This window comes from Lynx rufus, unplaced genomic scaffold, assembly GCF_022079265.1.
Source record: "Lynx rufus isolate CCGP_SWC_20201006 ecotype Redwood Valley unplaced genomic scaffold, mLynRuf1.p SCAF_8, whole genome shotgun sequence".
Lineage (NCBI taxonomy): Eukaryota > Metazoa > Chordata > Mammalia > Carnivora > Felidae > Lynx > Lynx rufus.
Genome location: NW_025814896.1, coordinates 52,222,794 through 52,247,496, shown reverse-complemented (window position 1 = coordinate 52,247,496; position 24,703 = coordinate 52,222,794). Strand labels below are relative to the sequence as shown.

Sequence of the window (24,703 nt, the reverse complement as noted above, 5' to 3'; positions counted from 1 at the left end):
GTTATGGGATAGTGATGTTTTCAAGCAAAAGAAAAAAGGTAGTTTCTCCAGTATGTTACAGATAATTACTAAAAATAATAGGAAGTTCTTGCTAATGTATTGACCAATTCTAATTGTTATTTTTTACTGAGTAAATGTAGTTTACTTAAGTAACTCTTTTGGAGCAAGTCTTTACAAATTTGTTAGGCAAACATTTTAAGTGTGTAGTTAACCCTTGAACGATATGGGGGCTGGGGGCCATGATTCCCCCCCACTTTATGTAGTCGAAAATCTGCATACAGCTTTTTTTTTCTAAGATTTTATTTTTTCTACACCCAACATGGGACTTAAACTCACAACCCTGAGATTAAGAGTTGCATATTCTGTTGACTGAGCCAGCTGGGCATCTCTGCATATAACTTTTGACTCCCTAAAAACTTTGTTAACAGTCTACCGTTGACTGGAAGGAAGCCTTACTGGTAATATAAACAGTCAATTAACACATATTTTGTATGCTATATGTATTACATACTGTATTCTTACGATTGAAATAAATTGAAAATTTTAAGAAAATTATAAGGAAGAGAAAATATAGGTATAGTACTGTACTGTTACTTTTGAAAATAAATCCACATGTAAGTGGACCCCTGTGCATTTCAAACTTATATTGTTCAAGGGTCAATTGTATATTGTTTTAATAGTTCCGTCACGCCCCATTATACATATTTTTGATAGAATTTATTTTGAAATAATTTGTTTTCAACAGGAAAATTGCAAAGATTGTACGGAGAGGTTTTATGTATACTTCACCCAGCTTTCTGCACTGGTTATGTGTTATGTAACTATAGTATAATATCAAAATCAGGAATTTGACATTGGTACAATGTGCGTGTATAGTTCTTTTTCATTTTGTCACATGTAAGGATTGGTGTAACCACTACTGCAATTAAAAGTACAGAACTGCTACATCATCATAAAGATCTCCCTCAAGCTTCACCTTTTATGGTCCTACCCACCCCTCTCCTTCCCATCATCCTTAACTCTGGCAGTTACTATCTGTTCTTCATATTTATAAATTTGTAATTCAAAATGTTATATAAATGGAATCATGCAGTAATCAGTCTTATGAGGTCAGCTTTTTTTCATTGAATGTAATGCCCTTGAGATCCATCCAAGTTGGGTGTATCAGTAGTTTGTTCTTTTTATTATTGCTGAGTAGTATTTTGTGTATGGATATATTCCACAGGTTAACCATTTACTTTTTTTTTTTAAACATTTATTTTTGAGAGACAGAGAGAGACAGAGCATGAGTAGGGGAGGGGCAGAGAGAGAGGGAGACACAGAATCTGGAAGCAGGCTCTAGGCTCTGAGCTGTCAGCACCGAGCCCGACGTGGGGTTCGAACTCCCAAATCGCGAGATCATGACCTGAGCTGAAGTCACATGCTTAACTGACCAAGCCTCCCAGGCACCCTTAACCATTTACTTTTGATGGATATTTTGGTTGTTTCCAGTTTTTGGCTTTTACCTCATATGAACAACTGTGTACAGATTTTAGAATCTAAAGTATTTAAAAAACTCCAGGACACCTGGTGGCTCAGTTGGTTAAGTGTCCGACTCTTGGTTTCTGCTCAGGTCATGATTTCACAGTTGGTGAGTTTGAGCCCCACATTCGGCTCCATGCTGACAGTGTGGACCCCGCTTGGAATTCTCTCTCTCCTCTCTCCTTTCCTCTCTCTCTCTCTCTCTCTCTCTCTCTCTCTCTCTCTCTCTCTCTCTCTCTCCCCGCCCCCCGCCCCGCTTGCACACACTTTCTCTCTCTCAAAATAAATATAAAAATTAAAAAAATATAAAAACAACCCTAGAGATAAACTAGTAACATTGTTTTCCTCTTCCTATAATAAGTAGCTGGGTTTTAAATATTAATCTAAAATGTCAGGTCCAAGTGTGTAGATTTCTTTACCTTATTGTCTTTGTGTTATGCCTGAAATATAATTTCCTTATTGGCCTTGACAATCCAATTTATTTGATGACGTTAACATTAAGGAACATATATATTGGTAGGAGTTTATTTTTCTTGTATTGTAAAAAAAGAAAAATGAGCTGCTTCTGAAGGATGGTGATTTTCTTCAGTAACTTTAAAGACACTGTTGTCTAAAGCTAAACCTTTCTTATATCAGATTTTCCCCCATTTTTTTGAGCTTGAAATGCAATTCTATTTTTTCTAAAATTTAAGACTTAACTAAGGTAAGTAGTTTTTTGGCATTTGTTTAATGAATGAAAATATTGGTGAGAGGGCTTTTTCTCTTGGATATGAGAGTAGAGTTTTTGAAAAGCAGCCATGAAGGTATTGATCTTTTACTTACAGATTTTTTTTTTTTTAATGTTTATGTATTTATTTTGAGAAAAAGATCAGGCAAGGGGCAGAGAGAGAGGGAGACAGAGTCCCAAGCAGACTTCACACTGGCAGCATAGAGCTCAACAACAGAGGGCTTGAACTCATGTTTAACCAACTGAGCCACCCAGGTACCTCTGAAGTAACCTTTTCAGAGAATGGAGAAAGTGAATCTGTTAGAGGACAAGTAGAGTTTTGTTCTAGGCATTACTGGTTTGGAGTCTCAAGGTTATGAAAGTCAGTTAGCCTGGTTGTGATTTCCCCAAATTCCCAAATGTCCTGTCCCCTATTGCTCAACTGTTAGTATATAAGGCTCAAAGGAAGCAGATAGTAGGGTTCTTCTAAGGAAAGGTAGAGGGAATTAATTGAGGGCATCTGTGAGCAAGCAGTGATTATGAATATTAGGGATTATGGCATTTTAGTTTGACAGAGAAGGAAAATATGTGTTTTGTAGAAAATTAAAACTTGGTGATATCAGTGTATTAAAGACAGCTTTCTTTCCATGTGGTAGAGACAAATATATGTGGCAGTGAGGGTATGTGTGCCCACAGTGAGGTGAAAGAATAAGAGGGGTATAGTGATCTAACCAGTGTGACCAAAATACAGACTTTGAAGACCCAAGTCAGTGCTCAATGGATGGCTGAGGCTGGAGTGTAGAGCAAAGCCATGGAGATGAGGTAATTAAAGAACCGAGTAGCCAGGCTGTTGTATATCTTTGCTCATCTTTCAATTGCTGATACTAGTTGGCTATTAGGAATGGAGGAAGAGTGTTGTTTTCCAGCTGCTCATGAGGAATGAGTGGAAGAATTAGATAGCATGTCCTTTGGAAGACAGGATTATAAACGTGTGCGGGGGGATATATGATTTGGAGGTGAGTAGGTCACTAACTGTACCTCCTCTACTTGTATATAGGCTAACAGAGAAAAGGCTACCATGGCAGAGAAGTAATGGGGGTTATCTCAAGGTAATACTCCATTTAGTTAAGGCTAGATGGTGAGGACTCTGAGAAGATAGCAGAACAATAGAAGCTTTAAAGTGGGAGCAGAGTGGATAGGGGATTGAGTCAGATTATGGAGGTGCAGAACAGTTAGAGGATAAGGACCTTGGTATGAGGATTGACAGGAAAGCTAGGCTTCTAGTGGTGACTGGGATGTACAGGGATGTGGGGCAATAGTCCTGGCCATCTGTGAGGTTTATGTGGGCAACCATTGCTATTATGTAATCCCAGATGTTTCTCTCCACCTAAGTTTCTTGAGGTTTAGCTTCTGGCTGGGAGCAGCTTTCTTCCATGAGAGTTGGGATATATAGGATGGTACTAGTTGTGATAGTTTACTAAAGCCATACACAGTAGAATGGTGTTCATAGGAACCATGATGTGCTTAAACGTGCACAGGCATTTCTCTAAATCATTGATTTTTTTTTTTTAATAGGAACAGCTTTTAGATTGCAAAGGTGAAGATGGATGGAATAAACTCTTTGATTTGATTCAGTCAGAACTTTATGCAAGACCTGATGATGTCTATGTAAACATCCGATTAGTAGAGCTATATCGCTCAAATAAAAGATTGAAGGATGCTGTGGCCCACTGCCATGAGGCAGAGAAAAACATAACTTTGCGTTCAAGTTTACAATGGAATTCATGTGTTGTACAGACCCTTAAGGTAGGTAAAAACTCTTGGGTCTCTATGCTTCTATGTAGATAATTACTATACATTCTTTTGTATTTTAGCGGTGCTCTCTGAGACTTAAATTTCTTCCATTTATGTATAGCAACTCTGAAATGAAATTTTTACTAGGATGATTTCAGTTTTATAATGGGTAGATTGGAGAGATAAATGCAATAAATATATATGCTTTTGGTGTTTTCATAGGTTGATGTAAAAATCAGTGGTTTAATGAGTATACGGATGGGCAAAAGCGTTGATAGACCTAAAACTAGACATAAAACTAATTTTACAGTGCTTGGTAAAGCTTTGTAATTGAGTGTTTTTTCTACAAAACAGGAATATATGGAATCTTCACAGTGTTTGGAGTCTGATAAAAGTAGCTGGCAAAGTGCCAATAAAGATCTACTTCTGGCCTATGCTAACCTTATGCTTCTTACGCTGTCTACCAGAGATGTGCAAGAAAGTAGAGAATTATTGGAAAGGTATGTCGACTTAAGGAAGGTACTTTGGTGTCAGTTGTAGATTTTCTTTTTGTAGTGATTCAGTTCACTGGTCTAACCATCTTTACTGGGTCACTATTTCTATAAAATACCCAGGGGTGATAGTTAATACCATAACTCTCTTATGTCTTTTTTGGGGATATTATAATTGGTTTTGTATGACTTTGATTTTTTAGAGAACTGTGTTACTGTACAGACTTGATTACATTATTATAGTTATGTATCCAGTTTTGGCATGCTTAGTAGTCCTGCAAATGAATGTTCTGCTATTTCATATTTTATTTCAAAAATGATATATAATCTTGAGTGAAAATCAAAATAGACTTCCATCTGTCAGATGTTTTAGTAGAAGCATTTAGTATCCCCAACATTTCAGAAAACTTTTAATGTTTTTGCTTAGAAACAAGATAACTAAAATATAATGTATGATTTTTCTGTTTTCCTAAATTTTGATTCTCAGGATCATATCTCCATTTATTAAAATAAATTTCATTGAACAAAAACATCACTTGGATTTGTATGAGAATGTTAGTTGAGAGCAGGGGTTGACCAGAGCTTCTAAGCCAGATATGGCTCACTGCCTGGTTTTGTAAATATGCTTTTATTGGAACACAGCTGTGCCTCTTGTTATGTATTATCTGTGGCTGCCTACATATGGCAGTGTTGGAGTTGAGCAGCTGTGACAGAGATTATATGCCTGCACAGCCATATTAGTATGTGGCCCTTTATAGAAGTAGTTTGTCAGTCTCTGGTATAGATTGTGCATTTGCTTGAAAAGTAGTTTTTGTTCCCCATCTGATGTTAGGGGATACAGTAGTTTCTTGAATGAATTTCTTAGTGTTCTAAGTGGCGAGTAAGGGTGGTATCCAAAACACTTCAACTTTCAGATTATTTTAGAAAATATTTAGGATGTTTTCTTTTATATGGGTTATATACTCAAACATTTTTGATCACCTTAGAACATGAGGGTGGAAAAGACAATTTCTTAGTAGTACTATAAATAATCTAAATTTGGGGCACTTGGGTGGCTCAGTCAGTTAAGCATCTGGCTCTTGGTTTTGGCTCTGGTCATGATCTCAGGATTCATGGGTCGAGCCTCACATTGGGCTTCACACTGACAGTGCAGAACCTACTTGGGATTCTCTCTCTCTCTCTCTCTCTCTCTCTCTGCCTCTTAACCCCCCAAAATAAATAAAACTTAAAAAAATAATTTGAACTTCATGGATACCCTGAAAGGGTCTTGAGAAACCAGGGGGTTCCTGGAACTTACTTGTTATAACCTATTTAGGAATCATGCTTCACATTTCTATCAAGTGTTGCTTTTCTTACAAAGTGAGGATGCTGAGGGCCATTTGAATTTAGAAGCACTAATTAGTACATTTACAAATAATAGAAATTCAATTTAAGCCTGTAGTTATCCCAAATATCTTATCAGTTATTTACTTATAATTTGAAAATGGCATGTCTAATTTGAGAAATTCCACCTTTGAATTAAATAGTGAAACCATATGATCTAGGAGAAACTGGAAAATATTTTAGTTTTCCAGTTTTGTGCTGGTCAGTTATGGAACATACACCATGGACAGTAATCTTTGTTTTTTTGTTTTTTTTTTTTAAGTTTATTTATTTGTTTTGAGAGAGGCAGAGACAGCACAAGTGGGGGAATGGCAGAGAGAGGGGGAGAATCCCAAGCAGGCTCTGCACTGTCAGCATGGAATCTGATGCGGGGTTTGAACCTATGAAACTGTGAGATCATGACCTGAGCTGAAACCAAGAGTCAGATGCTTAACCAGCTGAGCCACCCAGGTGCCCCAGTAATCTTATCTTCTGATTTGTAGCTTTTCTGTGATTGGAGGGCTGGAAATAACTGTTTGGAATAAGATATTCTCGAGGCTAAGCTTGAAGTATAGAAAGTATGTTGAATAAAAACAAACACTAGATGATTCATGATTTATAAAATAGAGAAAGGATTATTAGTTTGAATGTGAAAGATGAAGCTTGAAATAAATTCCTTTGTTAATTTTTAATTAAGTCATGAAACCATGATTATTCACAATGCAATAGGTTTAATACCTGTTTAATAATTTAATATTACAGTTTTGATAGTGCTCTTCAGTCTGTGAAATCTTGTGTGGGTGGAAATGATGAACTCTCAACTACTTTCTTAGAAGTAAAAGGGCATTTCTACATGCATGCTGGTTCTCTGCTTTTGAAGATGGGTCAGCATAGTGATCTGCAATGGCGAGCTCTCTCTGAACTGGCTGCATTGTGCTATCTTATAGCGTTTCAGGTAAGCTTTTCCTAGTTTTGGGTGTAGTTGACATTTCACTGAGACTCTGTTGTATTTTACATGGAGATGTGTCCTGGTATATATTGAAAATATGAATAAATCTGTAGAATTGAAGTTGAAATAGTTTATTTGAAAGGTGAAAAATAAGAATATTTATACAGTATTGGTAAGGTGAAACAGGTATGTTGATGCATTGCTGGTGGCAGTCTGTATTGCTTGACTTACTGGAAGACCACTTTGAAGAGTTTGATCTTTTTACTCTGCCATTTCTGGGAACCTGTAATAAGGAAATAATCTCAAATATGGATAAAATTTGATTCAAAAAGATGTGCATGCATAACTTGGACAGAAACTTAAGTAAGTTTTGGGGATGGTTACATAAGCTGTGATAGAAGAATGTGTTTAACATGTTAATTGAAACACATAATGTATGTAATACGTATATAACATTGGTGATATTATCTACAGTATATAACAGTATCTCTTCATCTTTGGAAATGTAATTCCTTTCTTTATACATAGAACATGACATGAACGGGGTGTCTGGGTGGCTCAGTCAGCTGGGCGTCCGACTTCGGCTCAGGTCATTATCTCACCGTACGTGGGTTTGAGCCCTGCATTGGGCTCTGGGCCGACAGCTCGGAGCCTGGAGCATGCTTCGTATTCTGTGTCTCCCTCTCTCTCTGCCCCTCCCCCACTCAAGCCTTCTCTCGGTCTCTCTCAAAAATAAATAAAAATTAAAAAAAAATTTTTTTAAAGAATATGACATGAAGGAAAGATGCCAAAATGTGAATCATTATGATGATGAGATGCTGGCCATTAACCCTTCCCCAGTCCATTTTTGTAGTTTTAATGTTTTCTTTAGTTAGCTAATATTCTGAAATGAAAAGAAATAAGTAGTCTGCCCCAAAATTCAAAGGGCCTGGCTTATAAGAATAATTGTTAGTTTTAGTGAACTATCTTTTGCTTGAGGGAAAGAAAAAAGGATTCACTGTACTTTTAGGGAAGCTTCCTCCTTCTAGTTCATATTATATAGATCTTTTTTTTTTTTTTTTTAATTTTTTTCAATGTTTTTATTTATTTTTGGGACAGAGAGAGACAGAGCATGAACGGGAGAGGAGCAGAGAGAGAGGGAGACACAGAATCGGAAACAGGCTCCAGGCTCTGAGCCATCAGCCCAGAGCCTGACGCAGGGCTCGAACTCCCGGACCGCGAGATCGTGACCTGGCTGAAGTCAGACACTTAACCGACTGTGCCACCCAGGCGCCCCTATATAGATCTTTTTTTAAACACTGTTGATACTCATCCCATGATGTTAAGTGCTCCTGTTTGCTCCACAGAAGCATTTAGGTTCATCAAGAATACATGTATTAGTGAAAATAGAGTGAAGCTAATGAAGTTGCTAATTTATGTAGGCACTAAAAGGTTCTTACGATTAATACTATTAAAGAATCTTCAAAGAAGTGAGTTATTTTTAATGGAAACGGGACTCTTAATTTCTTAAATATATATTTTTAAGTTAATGTGGTCAACTGTTTTAAACTTTGACCCTTTTTAGTGGTAAAAACTAAATTTCCTTCTTTTTTTGTTATTTTTTTTAAAGTTTATTTTGAGAGAGAGGGAGAGAGAGGCAGGGAGGGGAAGAGAGAGAGAATCCCAAGCAGGTTTCACGCTGTCAGTGCAGAGCCCAGTGCCAGGCATGAACTTGCAAACCATGAGATCATGACCTGAGCTGACATCAAGAGTCAGATGCTTAACTGACTGAGCCACGTGGGTGCCCCTCAATTTCCTTCTTAAACCATTCACTCAAATCTTTCCTACAAGACAAAGACTATTATCAGTATCTTGAATATTTAGAAGTTTTTCTGCATATGTAAGCATAAAACACACCCTTTACTTTTTTTTTTCTTTTAATGTTTATTTTTTGAGAAAGAGAGCATGAGGAGGGGAGGCGCAGAGAGAGGGAGACACAGAATCCGAAGCAGGCTCCAGGCTCTGAGTTGTCAGCACAAGATCCCTACGTGGGGCTCGAACCCATGAACCACAGATCATGACCTGAGTCGAAGTCAGGTGCTTAACTGACTGAGCTATCCAGGCGCCCCTCCTTTCTTTACTTTTAAAACTGTTTTGCCTCAGTGAAGGTGTGCTTTATCTACTGTCTAACATTTTGCTTTTTTCACTGTTTTTCCATTGTCTCATTTCAGCATATAGACGTCCACTTCAGTACTTCTCTTTTACCTACTACACATTTCCATTGAATGGATAAATAATGGAAACCTCTTAGATGCTTGAATTTTATATTACCATGTGTTGTAAAGCTTAATTATCAAATGATTATAAGCATACAGAGGAAGTGTAGACTGGCGTAGGAGTGCTTAAGGAATCCTGTCAGGCTAGCATTTATAATGGTAGGATTTTCAGACTCTTGATCAAGGGATGTTGTGGTTTTAGTAAGTATCTGCGTTTCAGGTAGGCATTACACAGTCTTTCTTGAAACTGTTTAATTTCAGATGAGGATATGTTGGCTTGGGATGACGTGACTGAGTGGATTGATAACTAATTAGTCACAAATGGTAGCTGTAAAAGGGGCCAGTTTTATGAATTGAGGTCAGTTTGAAAGCAAAATGAATTATATCACATTTGTTTTTCATTTTGTGTGCTCTTCAACATCTTCAGAAACAGTTTGCCATCATGTTTAGAAAACTTATGGATAAAAGCATAAGTCTAATGTTTCTAAAATTCAAAATAAGATTTTAGATTCAAGGAATATATTTTGAAAAATTAATGTCTTTGGAAAAGTGATTGTATTCATACGGTTTAAAACTCTAGTGGTGTATAAGAGTATACCGTGAGAATTCCTTTCTACTTCTGTTCTTTCAGTCATTTTTTCTCTTCCCTGGGGGAACTAATACTGCTCATTTCTTGTGAGTTCTTCAAGAAATGTTTTGTGCATATATAAGCAAATAGACACTGCCCCACTCCTACTTCCCTTAAAAAGTTACAGATAGATACATTCTGTACATTTTTATTTCCTTTGCTTTTTACTTTTTAAAACATTTTTTAATGTTTATTTTTGAGGGGGGGGGGCAGAGAGAGGTAGACACAGAATCCGAAGTAGGCTCCAGGCTCCAAGCTGTCAGCACAGAGCCTGACGCGGGGCTCAAACTCACAAACTGTGAGATCATGACCTGAGCTGAAGCCAGACACTCAACCGACTGAGCCACCCAGGTGCCCCTCCTTTGCTTATTTTAATGAAATATGTGTTGGTGGTATTTCCATGTTGGTATAGAAAACATAGCATGAGTATTGCATCCTCATTTGTTTTGATATGGTTGCATATCATTCCATTCCATGAAGGTACTGTAATTTTGGGTTTTTTTTTTGAACAGTTCCCTAAAACCAAGTCATTAGGTTACTTTTACTTTCTTGCTATGCTATTTCAAATAATTCTTTAATGAATAACTTGTGGTATTTCACATGTGAAAATTTATGGGTAAAATAAATTCTTGAAAGAAGAATCAAAGTGTATTTATGCATTTATAATTTGTAGGGCTTTTGCCAAATTTCCACCTTCACAGAAGTTGCACCAGACCACTACCAATTAAGAAAGTCATTGAAATTTAAAAGCAGTTACTCTAACCACTCATGTATTCCTTTTAAAGGGCTATCTCTAGTAAGTGCCTGTTGTCTGTGACTGAATATTTTCAGTGATTGAACATTCACTACTTTTCAAGATAGCCCATTGCATTTTTGATAGTTTGGGTCTTAGTGCTTCCTTATGTGTAGCAAAACTATTTTTCAGCCTGCTACCCATTGGTGTTTTTCTTTTGGTACTATTTAAAAACATTGAACTCATTTGTGAATGATTTTCTTAATATATGAAGGGAACTATTGTATTTTCTTCATCATTTTTTCAGCTCTTCATAGGACACAGCTTGGAGTCCCTTTTCCTCTCTTGGCTGTACCACTTTATCCCAGTGGTGTCCCATATTATCCATGCTCTTTGAAAGCATACTGTCTGTAGTGTGGCATTTGAAGGCGCTTTTATAGTAGAAAGTAATTTCTTGGACGTTAATCTTTGTAGACAGCTTTTATATATTAACTAAATCCTTGATTTCCCAGTTTATTCAGTTGAAAAACTGCAACTCCTACTCAGTTTAACCATTGGTTAATTGTTCATCATCAAAAAAGTGCAATGTAACAGAAAGGAACATATTACTGTTAGAAATATGGGTGTCACTAAATTAAGACTTGATTTTAAAATTATCAGGTTCCAAGACCAAAGATTAAATTAATAAAAGGAGAAGTTGGACAAAATCTACTGGAAATGATGGCCTATGATCGTCTGAGCCAATCAGGTAATGGTAACGTTTAATTAGTTTTATTTTAAAAAGAAAAAAATTTCTCTGTTAGAGTATACCTTATGATAATCCTGTCTGTTTAGGAGATACTTTGCATAATCATTTCTCTTTGCCATCTTGGATGAGGGCGAAAGAGAACTAGAAGTGTCTCCTTCAGAAGGTAACAAATGTTTGGGGCGCCTGGGTGGCGCAGTCGGTTAAGCGTCCGACTTCAGCCAGGTCACGATCTCGCGTTCCGTGAGTTCGAGCCCCGCGTTGGGCTCTGGGCTGATGGCTCAGAGCCTGGAGCCTGTTTCCGATTCTGTGTCTCCCTCTCTCTCTGCCCCTCCCCCGTTCATGCTCTGTCTCTCTCTGTCCCAAAAATAAATAAACGTTGAAAAAAAAATTTTTTTAAAAAGAAGGTAACAAATGTTTGATATTGTTTGCTTCTGGATGGAGAAACTTTTTTTTTTAATTTCTTTTTTTTTTTTTTTAACGTTTACTTATTTTTAAGACAGAGACAGAGCATGAACAGGGGAGGGTCAGAGAGAGAGGGAGACACAGAATCCGAAACAGGCTCCAGGCTCTGAGCTGTCAGCACAGAGCGCGACGCGGGGCTCGAACTCACAGACCGTGAGATCATGACCTGAGCCGAAGTTGGACGCTTAACCAACTGAGCCACCCAGGCGCCCCTGGAGAAACTCTTTAATCCCTCCTTTATCTAGCTGCTAGAGCCTCCATTTGATATTTTAATGAGCTTCTTGAACTAAGAATAATTACTGATTTGCCAGCCATTTAACATCAGTAGTTTCTAAGAAACTGCTATGGAGGATATAAAGGTGAAGTAATGGATCTCTTAAGGAACTGACCACACAGTAAAGAAAATAAAAGATATATACTTACATACTGTTAGGCTTTTAGAATTTGTAAATTTATTTCCACTTTTGACTATTTGGGATGGATCTTAAAGGTCTATTACATATTATCTGGTTTTGCTGAGGCAGAAACTTCAAGATGTTCATATGGCCAGTGAATCAAGCAATGAGCTGAAGAAGCATAATGCTTTATATAAGAAGCAATTTTGATATAAAATTGAATGAACTTTGTAAAGAGCAAGTAGTAGTATTAAATTAAAGTTACTATAAGTTTTGTCTGTAGTTAGGCTGTTGGTCAAAGCTTATATTGCTCCTCTATCCCATAGCTTGCTTTTTTGTGAGAGGTGGACTTTCAGTCCTTAAAGAAGTAACTTTGTATTTTCTTCTTATGTCTCCTGTCTGCCTTGCAAGGCTGTCATAGATGCTTTTGCAGGATTACAGTTAGTAAAATGAACTGTATTTTAATGTCTTTGATCTGGGCATTCCTGAATCTGTCTCTGCAAATTTTTGGAGAGATAAGTCTGGTGGTAACCAAACCTGACTGACTAGCAGAATTATTTCAAGGAGTGGTGTTTTTTGTTTTGTTTTGTTTTTTTAAACAGCTTAATTGAGAGTAAATTCACATAACTATATAATTTATATAAATGTACGACTCAGTGGTTTTTAGTATGTTCACAGAATTGTGCACCCATCACAACAATTTTAGAACATCTTCATCACCTTGCAAAGAAACGTCATACCCATTAGTAGTCACTTCCCATTTTCCCCCAAACCCTCTAGTCCTGGACACCCATTCATATTCTATCTCTTTAGATTTCCTTATTCTGGGCATTTTTATATAAATTGAACTGTACACTGTGTGGTCTTTTGTGACTGACGCTTCTTCCACTTACCATAGTGTTTTCAAGGTGCATCCATGTTACAGCAGGTACGAGAACTTTATCTAAGGAGTGTTTTAAAAATAGATTCCTTACCCCAAACCTGTGGAATCAGAGTCTCTGGGAGTGTGGCCTGGAAATAATTATTTTTTGTTTTTGTTTTTGTTTTTGTTTATATATATATATGTATATACATATATATATGTATATATATATTTACTTATTTTTATGTTTATTTTTGAAGGATTGAGAGACAGAGCATGAGTGGGGGAGGAGCAGAGAGAGAGGAGGCACAGACTCTGAAGCAGGCTCCAGGCTCTGAGCTGTCAGCACAGAGCCCCATTAAGGGCTCAAACTCACAAACTGTGAGATCATGACCTGAGCCAAAGTCAGACGCTTAACTGACTGAGCCACCCATGCACCCCTGGAAATAATTGTTTTTTAAAAGCTTTTTCAAGGATGAGTCTTACCAGCTAGGCTTAGAAATTGGTGTATCAGATCAGAGAATTTGAGCTTGGCTCTGTTCTCCTTTGGCCACTTAAATGACACACTTTCCATCTAAAATGTAAATACTTTAAATACTTTTGGTGTTTTTCACATACTCTCCTCTTTCCTTTCACTCTGGCATGTAGATATAGTTAACTTAAATTTGTAATCTGTGTCCATTTTTTGCTTAAGAACCCTTTTTGTTCCGTTGTGGTTGCTGGGTTGGAGGGTTAGCTCTGAGGTAGTCATGTTTTTTTCTCCTTAGGGTATATGCATGAAACTATTGAGAGATACAAATAAGAACAGTCTTTTTTAATTGATGGTAATAATTTGTTTTTTCAGGACACATGCTGCTAAACTTAAGTCGTGACAAGCAAGATTTTTTAAAAGAGGTTGTAGAATCCTTTGCCAATAAAAGTGGGCAGTCTGCTTTGTATGATGCTCTGTTTTGTAATCAGTCACCTAAGGATAGATCTTTCCTTGGTAAAGATGATATTGGAAACATTGCTGTGCAAGCACCAGAGCCTGATGATTTGGCTAGATATGATGTTGGTAAGTTGTTATCTTTTAAAGTAAACATTTTGTATTGTAATCCTTTTATTTTAGAAGAATAAAAGCAGAAAGAAATAAATTGCTCATAATCTCATTACTCAAAATAATGACTTAATATTTTCCTGTATCCCTTTGAGGTATTTGGTGGTGTAGGCAGGTATGAGGGGTTGGTAATGGTGGCATGTTTTTCTTCTATACTTTAAAAAATTTTTAAAAATGTTTATTCATTTTTGAGAGAGAGAGAGACAGAGCAGGAGCCAGGGAGGGGCAGAGAGAGAGGGAGACACAGAATTCGAACCAGGCTTCAGGCTCTGAGCTGTCTGTCACCACAGAGCTCGATGTGAAGCTCGAACTCACAAGCCATGAGACCATGACCTGAGCTTAAGTTGGACGCTTAACCAACTAAGCCAGGTGCCCCATGTTTTTCCTCTAAATAATTGTTTATTGTGTACATATGATTATTTTCACTCATGAATTCCCTCCCTGTTTCTCTGTTTTGGTAAATGCCACTTTTAATGCCAGTACAATCTGTTGTATGAATTAGCCATAATTTTCAGGCCAGTTTTTTGTTGTTCAGTATCTAGGATGTTTTCAGTTTGTTCACTGTTAATATATCTCCATTGTTCACTGTTAATATATCTCCATTTCACATTTTCCCATAGAGTTGCCTAAAGACAGAATCACCGGGGTAAAGTTGATGAATTTTAAATCTCTTGCAAATTGCCGTATTTACAGAAGAGTTGTACCTCTTTATGCTTCCAAAAGCTCATAACTTTTTCAGTATTAAATTTCTTGTAGAAGAGGGGTGCCTGGGTGTCTCAGTCAGTTAAGGGTCCAACTTCAACTCAGGTCATGATCTCACAGTTTGTGGGTTCAAGCCCCATGTCAGACTGTGTGCTGACAGCTCACAGCCTGGAACCTGCTTTGGATTCTGTGTCTCCCTCTCTCTCAGCCCCTCCCTCGCTTGCGCTCTGTCTCTGTCTCTCAAAAATGAATAAACATGAAACAATTTTTTTTTTTAGTTTCTTGTAGAAGATCTCTTTACTATTCCAAGGGATTAATGTGGTATCCCATTGTTTTAATGACTCTTTTTTTTTTTTTAATTTTTTTTTAATGTTTATTTTTGAGACAGAGAGAGACAGAGCATGAACAGGGGAGGGTCAGAGAGAGAGGGAGACACAGAATCTGAAACAGGCTCCGGGCTCTGAGCAGTCAGCACAGAGCCTGACGCGGGGCTTGAACTCACGGACCGCGAGATCATGACCTGAGCCGAAGTCGGACGCTTAACCGACTGAGCCACCCAGGTGCCCCTAATGACTCTTTACTGAAAGGAAAATCCATTGTTTCAGGATTTTTTACTGGGTGGCTTTTGTCACTACAGTGTTTCATTGAGTTCTGGTGAGTACCTTTTTTCCCTTAGATGGAATTGCAAAGAGCTTTCTTCATAACTATTGTTATTAAAATTCCTAGACAAAAAGTGTGAATATCCTTAGTAAGAAAATGAGACTCTGCTTATCATAGAATTTGCCCCTGTTCATGTAGAAAAACATTTCTAAAATTAAGATACATTTGTTATAAGTAATTGGCGAAACTGATGGCACAAGCAAAATTTCCAAAACCTCAGTCCAGTTTTTTTCTATTTCAGGTGCCATTAGAGCACATAATGGTAGTCTTCAGCACCTTACCTGGCTTGGCTTACAGTGGAATTCACTGCCCACCTTACCTGCAATTCGAAAATGGCTAAAGCAGCTGTTTCATCATTTGCCCCAGGAAACTTCAAGGCTTGAAACAAATGCACCCGAATCAATATGTGTTTTAGATCTTGAAGTAAGCAAAGATTTTAACAAATTAAATATTTTGTGTTTTGTTTAATTTTTTGCCTAATTTAAATTGATTTTTCTTTAAATAAACCAGGTATTTCTACTTGGGGTGATATATACCAGCCACTTACAAATAAAGGAGAAGTATAATTCTCACCATAGCTTCTATCAGCCTCTATGCTTGCCACTTCCTGTGTGTAAGCAGCTTTGTACAGAAAGACAAAAATGTTGGTGGGATGCAGTCTGTAATCTAATTCACAGAAAAGCAATGTAAGTAGTAAAATAAAAATACTCCTTTAACTTACTGCCTAAGTTTTTAACTTAAAAACCTATTTAGTTTAAAAACTTATTGCCTAGGTATCTAACTCTCATGTGAAGATTGAGTTTAATTCTCATGTGATGATTAACATACATGTAAGTTTTGAAATGCACGTTTCTAAATCAGTTTTATTAAATAAAACTTTTTTAGACCTGGAACCTCAGCAAAATTGCGACTTGTTGTTCAGCATGACATAAACACTCTAAGGGGCCAGGAAAAACATGGCCTTCAGCCTGCCCTGCTTATACATTGGGCAAGATGCCTTCAGAAAACGGTGAGTTCGTTAAAGTGTAAGCATTTTTAAGAACATTATGTAATGTTTAAAAATAATAAACTTTTCACTGAGTCTTTTAGTTCAAAGAAACAGTATCAGCTTGTTCCTGTTATGCTAGGTGAAGTGTATTTTTTTAATCTTGCCACGAAATAGTTAACAGTTTACATGTAAGTACTTGGAACAGTGCCTGGCACAGTAAATGTTACATAAATATTAACTGTTCTTATTATTAGTTAATAATTATGTTAATGATAATGATTATCCAGCCTGAAATTTTTTTGTTACATACCAGTAGCAGAAGGCCTTGTAGGTTAAGACCAATACAGATCTTTGTAAATATTTGAAATCTGTTTTGTGGCAAGGTTAGTTGTAGATGTTTAACTCTGTGACTAAACTGTGACACTTACAGAATGGTTGATTTGGGCTATGTAAAATGGCAGCTTTTAAAGTTTATTTATTTTGAGAGAGAGCGTGCATGAGCAGGGGAGGGACAGAGAGAGTGTGCAAGAGAGAATTGCGAGCATTCTCTGTACTGCCAGCACAGAACCTGATGCTGGGTAGAACCCACATCATGAGATGATGACCTGAGCCTGAGATCATGACCTGAGCCTGAGTCGGATGGTTAACTGATTGAGCCAGCCAGATGGCCCTAAAATGGCAACTTTAAAAGAATAGATTGGGCTGCCTCATTAGGTAGTATCATTGAAAGTGTTTAAAAGTTGGGTCTAGAATGATCACTGGTATCAAGATGGTTGGTTATTCCAACATTTAGAGAGTGAGGCATATGACTTTTGAGATTCTTTTTGCCTTGATTTGAAATTTTAACCACTTGTTTAGACCATTTATAAAGGAATTTTTAGATTCTGTTATTTGTGTTCCTTAGGTTGTGTGCTTCTTTCTATTTTAGGGCAGTGGTCTTAATTCTTTTTATGATCAACGGGAATACATAGGCAGAAGTGTTCATTATTGGAAGAAGGTTTTGCCAATGTTGAAGACAATCAAAAAGAAGAGCAGTATTCCTGAACCTACAGACCCTTTGTTTAGACATTTTCATAGTGCAGACATTCAGGTAATGGAGGATCCCTTTGTGAATGAACTGGAGATGTGGATTTCTAGTTTATAAACAAAGAAATGGAGGTATAAATTGCTTAAAATAATTGCCTGGCTACTTGATCCTTGTCTTGTTTTCGAAATCCACTATCTGTTGCAAAACATGGCAGAAAAGAGGGCTGAGCTGTTAATTTCATTAGAAATTATCGTGTAAAATCTTTGGGGAATCACTTGGGTTTGATATTCTGGAGAGAGGCAGTTGGACTAAAAATTACTAAATGTGTTTAGGCATCTGAAGTTGGTGAATACGAGGAAGAAGCAAACATAACATTTGCTATATTGGATGTAGTTAATGGAAATATAGAAGATGCTATCACTGCTTTTGAATCTATAAAAAACGTTGTTTCTTACTGGAATCTTGCACTGGTAAGTAGATGGCGGTAGGTGAGTTAACAGTGTTTTGTGTTAAAAACCTAATTTTTTCATAAGAGCATTCTTTGGATAGATTTTTCACAGAAGAGCAGAAGACATCGAAAATGATGCCCTTTCTCCTGAAGAACAAGAAGAATGCAAAAATTATCTGAGAAAGACCAGGGACTACCTAATAAAGATTTTAGATGACAGTGATTCCAATCTTTCAGTGACCAGGAAGGTAAGCTTCAGGCTGTTTGTACTTTCTTACTATTGATAACTGGTTAATAAGTGTTTTATGCTTTGCTTTTATATATATATTAAAAAATTTTTTTTTACTTGTTTTATTTTTTACTTTTTAAAATTTACATCCAGAATAGCATATAGTGCAACAATGATTTCAGGAGTAGATTCCTTAGTGCCTCTTACCCATTTAGCCCATCCCCCCCCCCCAACCCCTCCAGTAACCCTCTGTTTGTTCTCCACATTTAAGAGTCTCTTCTGTTTTGTCTCCCTCCCTGTTTTTATATTCTTTTTGTTTCCCTTCCCTTATGTTCATCTGTTCTGTGTCTTAAAGTACTTGTATGAGTGAAGTCGTATGATATTCGTCTTTCTCTGACTAATTTCACTTAGTATAATACCTTCCAGTTCCATCCATATAGTTGCAAATGGCAAGATTTCATTCTTTCTGATTGCCAAGTAATACTCCATTGTATATATGTACACCACATTGTCTTTATCCATTCATCCGTCGATGAACATTTGGGCTCTTTCCATACTTTGGCTATTTGCTGCTATAAACATGGGGGTGCATGTGTCCCTTAGAAACAGCACACCTGTATCCCTTGGATAAATGCCTAGTAGTGCAATTGCTGGGTCATAGGGTAGTTCTATTTTTAGTTTTTTGAGGAACCTCCATACTGTTTTCCAGAGTGACTGCACCAGTTTGCATTCCCATTAATTTTTTTTTTTTTTAATTTTTTTTTTTTTTCAACGTTTATTTATTTTTGGGACAGAGAGAGACAGAGCATGAACGGGGGAGGGGCAGAGAGAGAGGGAGACACAGAATCGGAAACAGGCTCCAGGCTCTGAGCCATCAGCCCAGAGCCCGACGCGGGGCTCGAACCCACGGACCGCGAGATCGTGACCTGGCTGAAGTCGGACGCTTAACCGACTGCGCCACCCAGGCGCCCCCCATTAATTTTTTTTTTAACGTTTATTTATTTTTTGAGAGACAGCGACAGAGTGTGAGTGGGGGAGGGGCAGAGAGAGAGGGAGACACAGAATCTGAAGCAGGCCCCAGGCTCTGAGCTGTCAGAGCCCGACGTGGAGCTTGAACTCATGAACCGCGGGATCATGACCTGAGCCGAAGATGGCCACTTAACCAACTGAGCCACCCAGGCACCCCTGGTTTTATATTTTGATAATTTCAGAAATACTCAGTAATATACCTATTATTAATGCACAGAACAGTGTGTGTGTAAATGTTCAGTTAGCATTGCTCTATCTTAGGGGTGGTGTTTTTTAAACTTGGGAACCTAGCTTTTTATTCTTAACAAAAATACTTGTTAGGGAATAAAAGATTTCTAAGGCAGAACATTTATTTTTGTTACCTTGGCAATGTACTCAAAGTAAATATTGCAGCCTAATGCTTTGCTGTTAATGAATTTTGCAGTTAAACATTTCACTGAAATCCGAAATAGTTGCTGACACTTTTCAGATTATTTCTCCTCCTCTTTACCATTTGCTGTGAACTGTCTTTTTTTTTCTTTTCTTTTTTTTTTTTAACTATCAGCAGTTTTAGACTGTCATGATGTTATTAACTTTAGTTGTACTCAACTTTCCAAGTATTTTGTTGATTAATTCATGTTGCTGCTCTTAAATTAGGATTGATATTGTCTGGTGCATTCTAGCACCTGTGTTTCTCTCCCCATTCACAATCAATAAAAATCAGTAGCTTATTTTGTTCATGTGGGAAAATCTTCCTAAGTTAACATTTCTCTACCATTATTATGGCTAATAGCAGGGGTAGATATATCATACACTTTAGAATCAGAAGACTTTAGATTACACAGCAATTTCACCTATGTTCCTATGTAGAGTGGTTATTATACAAGAGCGAGAAAATAGAAGCACATCCGTAAGATAAAATCTTTGTATTTGTTTCAGAGTTGTTTATTTTTGCAAACTTGATTCATGCCTTTTGTTTTTAGTTGCCTGTGCCGCTGGAGTCTGTAAAAGAGATGCTTAACTCAGTCATGCAGGAACTTGATGATTATAGTGAAGGAGGCCTGCTTTATAAAAATGGTTCTTCTCGAAATGTAGATTCAGAAGTAAAACATTCTACACCATCTCCCACCAAATATTCTTTATCACCAAGTAAAAGTTACAAGGTAAGTACAAAGAAATGAATTATTCCATTGCAGAATATATTTCTATTCTAAATGTTTTAAATATTATTTTGTTACTTTTTTAGTATTCTCCCAAAACACCACCTCGATGGGCAGAAGATCAAAATTCTTTATTGAAAATGATCTGCCAGCAAGTAGAGGCCATTAAGGTAGATCACTTAATATCTCTAAACTGTGTCTCTTCTGTTCCAAGATTTCTTCCTTCACCACTCCCTCACATCTTTGTAAAGCCATTCAAAATGACCCTTTGCCATGCTACAATAGAGTTATGCATATTGTTTTGCATACGTCTACCTTGACACTTAACCATATTTTTCCTGTTTTTAATTATAATTTTTTTAATTTTTTAAACTTTAATTCTAGTGTAGTTTAACATAGCATTTATATTAGTTTCAGGTGTATAATACAGTAATTCAGTAATTCCGTATATTACTCAGTGCTTATTAAGATAAATATATTCTTAATTCCTGTTACCTATTTCACCCATTCCCCCCCATTCATCTCCCCTCTGGTAACGGACTATCTGTTCTCTATAGTTGAGTCTGTGTTTTTGGTTTGTTTCTTTGTTTTTAAAATTTTATTTCTTATTTTTTAAAATTTACATGGTGCAACAATGATTTCAGGAGTAGATTCCTTAGTGCCCCTTACCCATTTAGCCCATCCCCCCCTCCCACAGCCCCTCCCATAACCCTCAGTTTGTTCTCCATATTTATGAGTCTCTTCTGTTTTGTCCCCCTACCTGTTTTTATATTATTTTTGTTTCCCTTCCCTTGTGTTCATCTGTTTTGTCTCTTAAAGTCCTCAAATGAGTGAAGTCATATGATTTTTGTCTTTCTCTGACTAATTTCACTTAGCATAATACCCTCCAGTTCCATCCATGTAGTTGCAAATGGCAAGATTTCATTCTTTTGATTGCCGAGTAATACTCCATTGCGTGTGTGTGTGTGTGTGTGTGTGTGTGTGTGTGTACATATACATATATATATCACCTCTTCTTTATCCATTCATCCATCGATGGACATTTGGGCTCTTTCCATACTTTGGCTATTGTTGATAGTGCTGCTTATAAACATGGGGGTGCATGTGTCCCTTAGAAACAGCACACCTGTATCCCGTGGATAAATGCCTAGTAGTGCAATTGCTGGGTCGTAGGGTAGTTCTATTTTTAGTTTTTTGAGGAACCTCCATACTGTTTTCCAGAGTGGCTGCAACCAGCTTGCATTCCCATTTCTTTGTTTTGTTTCTTAAATTCCACATATGCGTGAAATCGTCTGGTGTTTGCCCTTTTCTGGCTTAGTTTGTTTAGCATTATACTCTCCAGATCCGTCCATGTTGTTGCAAATGGCAAAGTTTTCTTCTTTTTTATGGCTGAATAATATTCCACAGTGTATATGTGTATGTGTATACATACACATACACTACATCTTCTTTATCCTTTGATCTATCATTGGACACTTGGGTTCCTTCCATAATTCTGCTGTTGTAAATAATGCTATAGTATATATAGGAGTGCATATATCCCTTCGAATTCATGTCTTTATATTCTTGGTAAATACCCAGTAGTGTGAATACTGGAACATATGGTAATTGTATTTTTAATTTTTTGAGGGACCTCCATTCTGTCTTCCACAATGACTGCACAAATTTGCATTCCTGCCAACATTGTGTGAAGGTTCCTTTTTCTCCACATCCTTGCCAACACTTAACTGTTTCTTGTGTTTTTGATTTTAGCCATTCTGACAGGTGGGGTGATATCTCGTTGTGGCTTTGATTTATATTTCCCTGATGATGATTGATGTTGAGCATCTTGTCATGTGTCTTTTGGCCTTAACCATATTTTTGAAATTACTTGTTTCTGCTTCCTCACCAGGTGTGAATTCTTCCAAGGGAAAGACTCTTTTATCCAAAACATAGCAGCATTCCTGATGTAGAGGTGGTTCCCAAGTGATTGAATTGAATTAGTAAAACTAATTATACTTTGGTCTAGTTCATTTCTCAGACTGGTTGTGTGTGTCATATTTTATAGCTAGGTATTGGTCTAAGTTTCAGAAAGTCTATCTTTTTAATCCTGTCGAATGAATTGGACTTAATTATGTAAGGAAATGCTTATTTATTCATGATTTTATTTTAGCTCTATGAGAGTAACCTTAACTGTAAGGCTCAGAGGAGCTTTATTTACTTCTTTGGAATTGGAACTATGAGTAGGTTGTTTCATGCTCATTGGGCAAGAATTAAATTGGTCATACTTTTAAAGTTACAGCAAAGAGATCCTGATACGTGTTCAGTTATTACAGTGCTATCAGCAATGTGTGAGACTTAACAAAAATACTGTTTGGAAGGGAACAAAATTTCGAATTTGCACAGAGATTTTGTATGCTAATTTTGTATAATCATGGCCTATTTTGATATTCTGTACAGTCTTTTCTTACCTTAAATGGGTTTCAGGCACCCAGCATTGTATTCTGTGGCAGTGTAGTGGAGAGCATTACTCTATGTTCTTGAAAAGCTGGGTTCTAGTAGTAACTCTGCCACTAACTAATGCTCTTGACCCAAGCAGTTCTTTTCTCTTTGCTTGGCTTCTCATCTGTAAAGTGAGAATTGTTGAAACCAGTTATTAGCACATTTTCTAGTTGTTTGAATTTTAAAATTATGATTATAGTATAATTGCATGTTCAAAACTACAGTCCAGATACCAGTAGAGACTACTAAATTTTTCCAGGTGATTCTATCAGTTTCTTATTTTTGGATGTGCAGCATCTGGGCTAATAAACACGGTAGATAGTTGGATGGGGAAAATTTTATTTAACTTGAAAGTTTGAGATATTTTGTATCTCAGTATATATGGCTTTGGGAAATATCTATTGGAAAACACTTGTAGAAGAAGAAAGCAGACATCCTGGATCTGTGACCTCACTTATAACTGGTCAGATACCTGGGCCTATATACAAATATTTGATACTGTTTTTAAAAAAGTGGCCTGTTGGGGTGCCTGGGTGGCTCAGTCAGTTGAGTGTCCAACTTGGACTTAGGTCATGATCTCACAGTTCATGAGTTCAAGCCCCGCATCGGGCTCTGTGTTGACGGTGTGGAGCCCGGAGCCTGCTTCGGATTCTTTGTCTCCCTCTCTCTCTGCCCCTCCTTGGCTTGTGTGCGGTCTCTCTCACTCAAAAATAAATAAACATAAAAAAAAAAAGTGACCTGTCGACTGATACCACTGTAGTTTCTTTGGAAAAGGAATAGTTTCTTGATAAGTACCTGTTTTGAAAGGGACATTTTGTAGCTTGGGGTTGTGGAGGGTGTCATTTAGTTGTCTATAAACAGTGGTTTGATAACCAGCTACATAGCTATTATTAGAAAGCAGTGTGTCTGGTGTTTTGTCTAGGCAGCAGGGTGGTATTATGAAAACATTTTTGGAATAAAATCTGGTTTGAATTCAGCTGTTGTTTTCTGCGTCTTTTTTCTCCCCCTCATTTTAAGAAGTGAGTTAATATTGCTTATTTGTATAAGGATTGAGAACTTAAGTACAGTGCCTGGTCTATATTATTATATGTATATAATATATTCTGAGAAGATATCAGTTGTTTTCCCTTTCCTAGTGGATCATTAGAGCATCAGCCTTGAAGGATTTGTAGTGTTTTGTTACATCAGATGTGCGTAAGCAGAAAGCTAGTGGTGGGAGGTAATTTGGAACATTGAGTAGCCCAGATGGACTGGAGAGGAAAGCATTGTGGAAAGGAGGCGGTGGAAGGACGGTTGGGACAGTACTTCTGAGGACCAAGAATATCAGAGAAGTGTAATTTATAGGTACTTGTATTTTTGAACAAGGAAGTGTCTTGGCTAGAACTCAACTTTAGAAAGATTAATTTAGGTAAGTGTGGAAAGGAAATGGAGATGAGGCCATCTAGGAGGTTATCAGTTGTTTAGGTGATAGCTAACTCTAACTAACCTCGAATGCATTAGGTAGTGGTACTAAGGAATGAAAGAATGGGAACAAATAAGTTTTAACAAATCAAGGATGATTTTCTTAAATCAGTACCTGGTACTCAGATCTTACTGGAATATAAAAACTCTAAAAAAGCATCATCGAGTATTTACATTTAAAATATGTTTGCTCTAGCACTGTTTCTGGCATGATAAAATTGCTTACGGTTGTTTTCTTTCTTCCAACAGAAAGAAATGCAGGAGTTGAAACTAAATAGCAGTAACTCAGGGTCCCCTCATCGTTGGCCTACAGAGAATTATGGACCAGATTCAGTGCCTGATGGATATCAGGGATCACAGACTTTTCATGGGGCTCCACTAACAGGTTAGTTGGCAACTGGATAATTCCAGTTTTTAGTAAAATCACTGTACTTCCCCCTCCTTTACATAGATAACTTGTGAACTCACCTTGTCTATATACATTTGTTTATATACATGTTTATATATGTCTGCTTATATGTTTCTTAAGCTGTGTAT

At 37.1% G+C, this 24,703-nt stretch overlaps 1 protein-coding gene across 3 annotated transcripts in view; it reads left to right on the top strand.

Annotated features, from left to right (window-relative positions):
* Positions 1-24,703, top strand: part of LOC124504377 (E3 SUMO-protein ligase RanBP2) — an 82,167-nt gene that overhangs the window by 27,954 nt on the left and 29,510 nt on the right. For all 3 annotated transcript variants that reach the window (XM_047069859.1, XM_047069860.1, XM_047069861.1), the window contains exons 5-18: positions 3,803-4,033; positions 4,376-4,521; positions 6,637-6,829; positions 11,100-11,187; positions 13,751-13,960; positions 15,606-15,787; positions 15,875-16,050; positions 16,250-16,373; positions 17,281-17,442; positions 17,712-17,849; positions 17,929-18,075; positions 20,048-20,227; positions 20,311-20,394; positions 24,416-24,551. In XM_047069859.1, the coding sequence (XP_046925815.1) occupies positions 3,803-4,033; positions 4,376-4,521; positions 6,637-6,829; positions 11,100-11,187; positions 13,751-13,960; positions 15,606-15,787; positions 15,875-16,050; positions 16,250-16,373; positions 17,281-17,442; positions 17,712-17,849; positions 17,929-18,075; positions 20,048-20,227; positions 20,311-20,394; positions 24,416-24,551 (2,197 nt within the window). The remainder of the gene's footprint in view (positions 1-3,802; positions 4,034-4,375; positions 4,522-6,636; positions 6,830-11,099; positions 11,188-13,750; positions 13,961-15,605; positions 15,788-15,874; positions 16,051-16,249; positions 16,374-17,280; positions 17,443-17,711; positions 17,850-17,928; positions 18,076-20,047; positions 20,228-20,310; positions 20,395-24,415; positions 24,552-24,703) is intronic.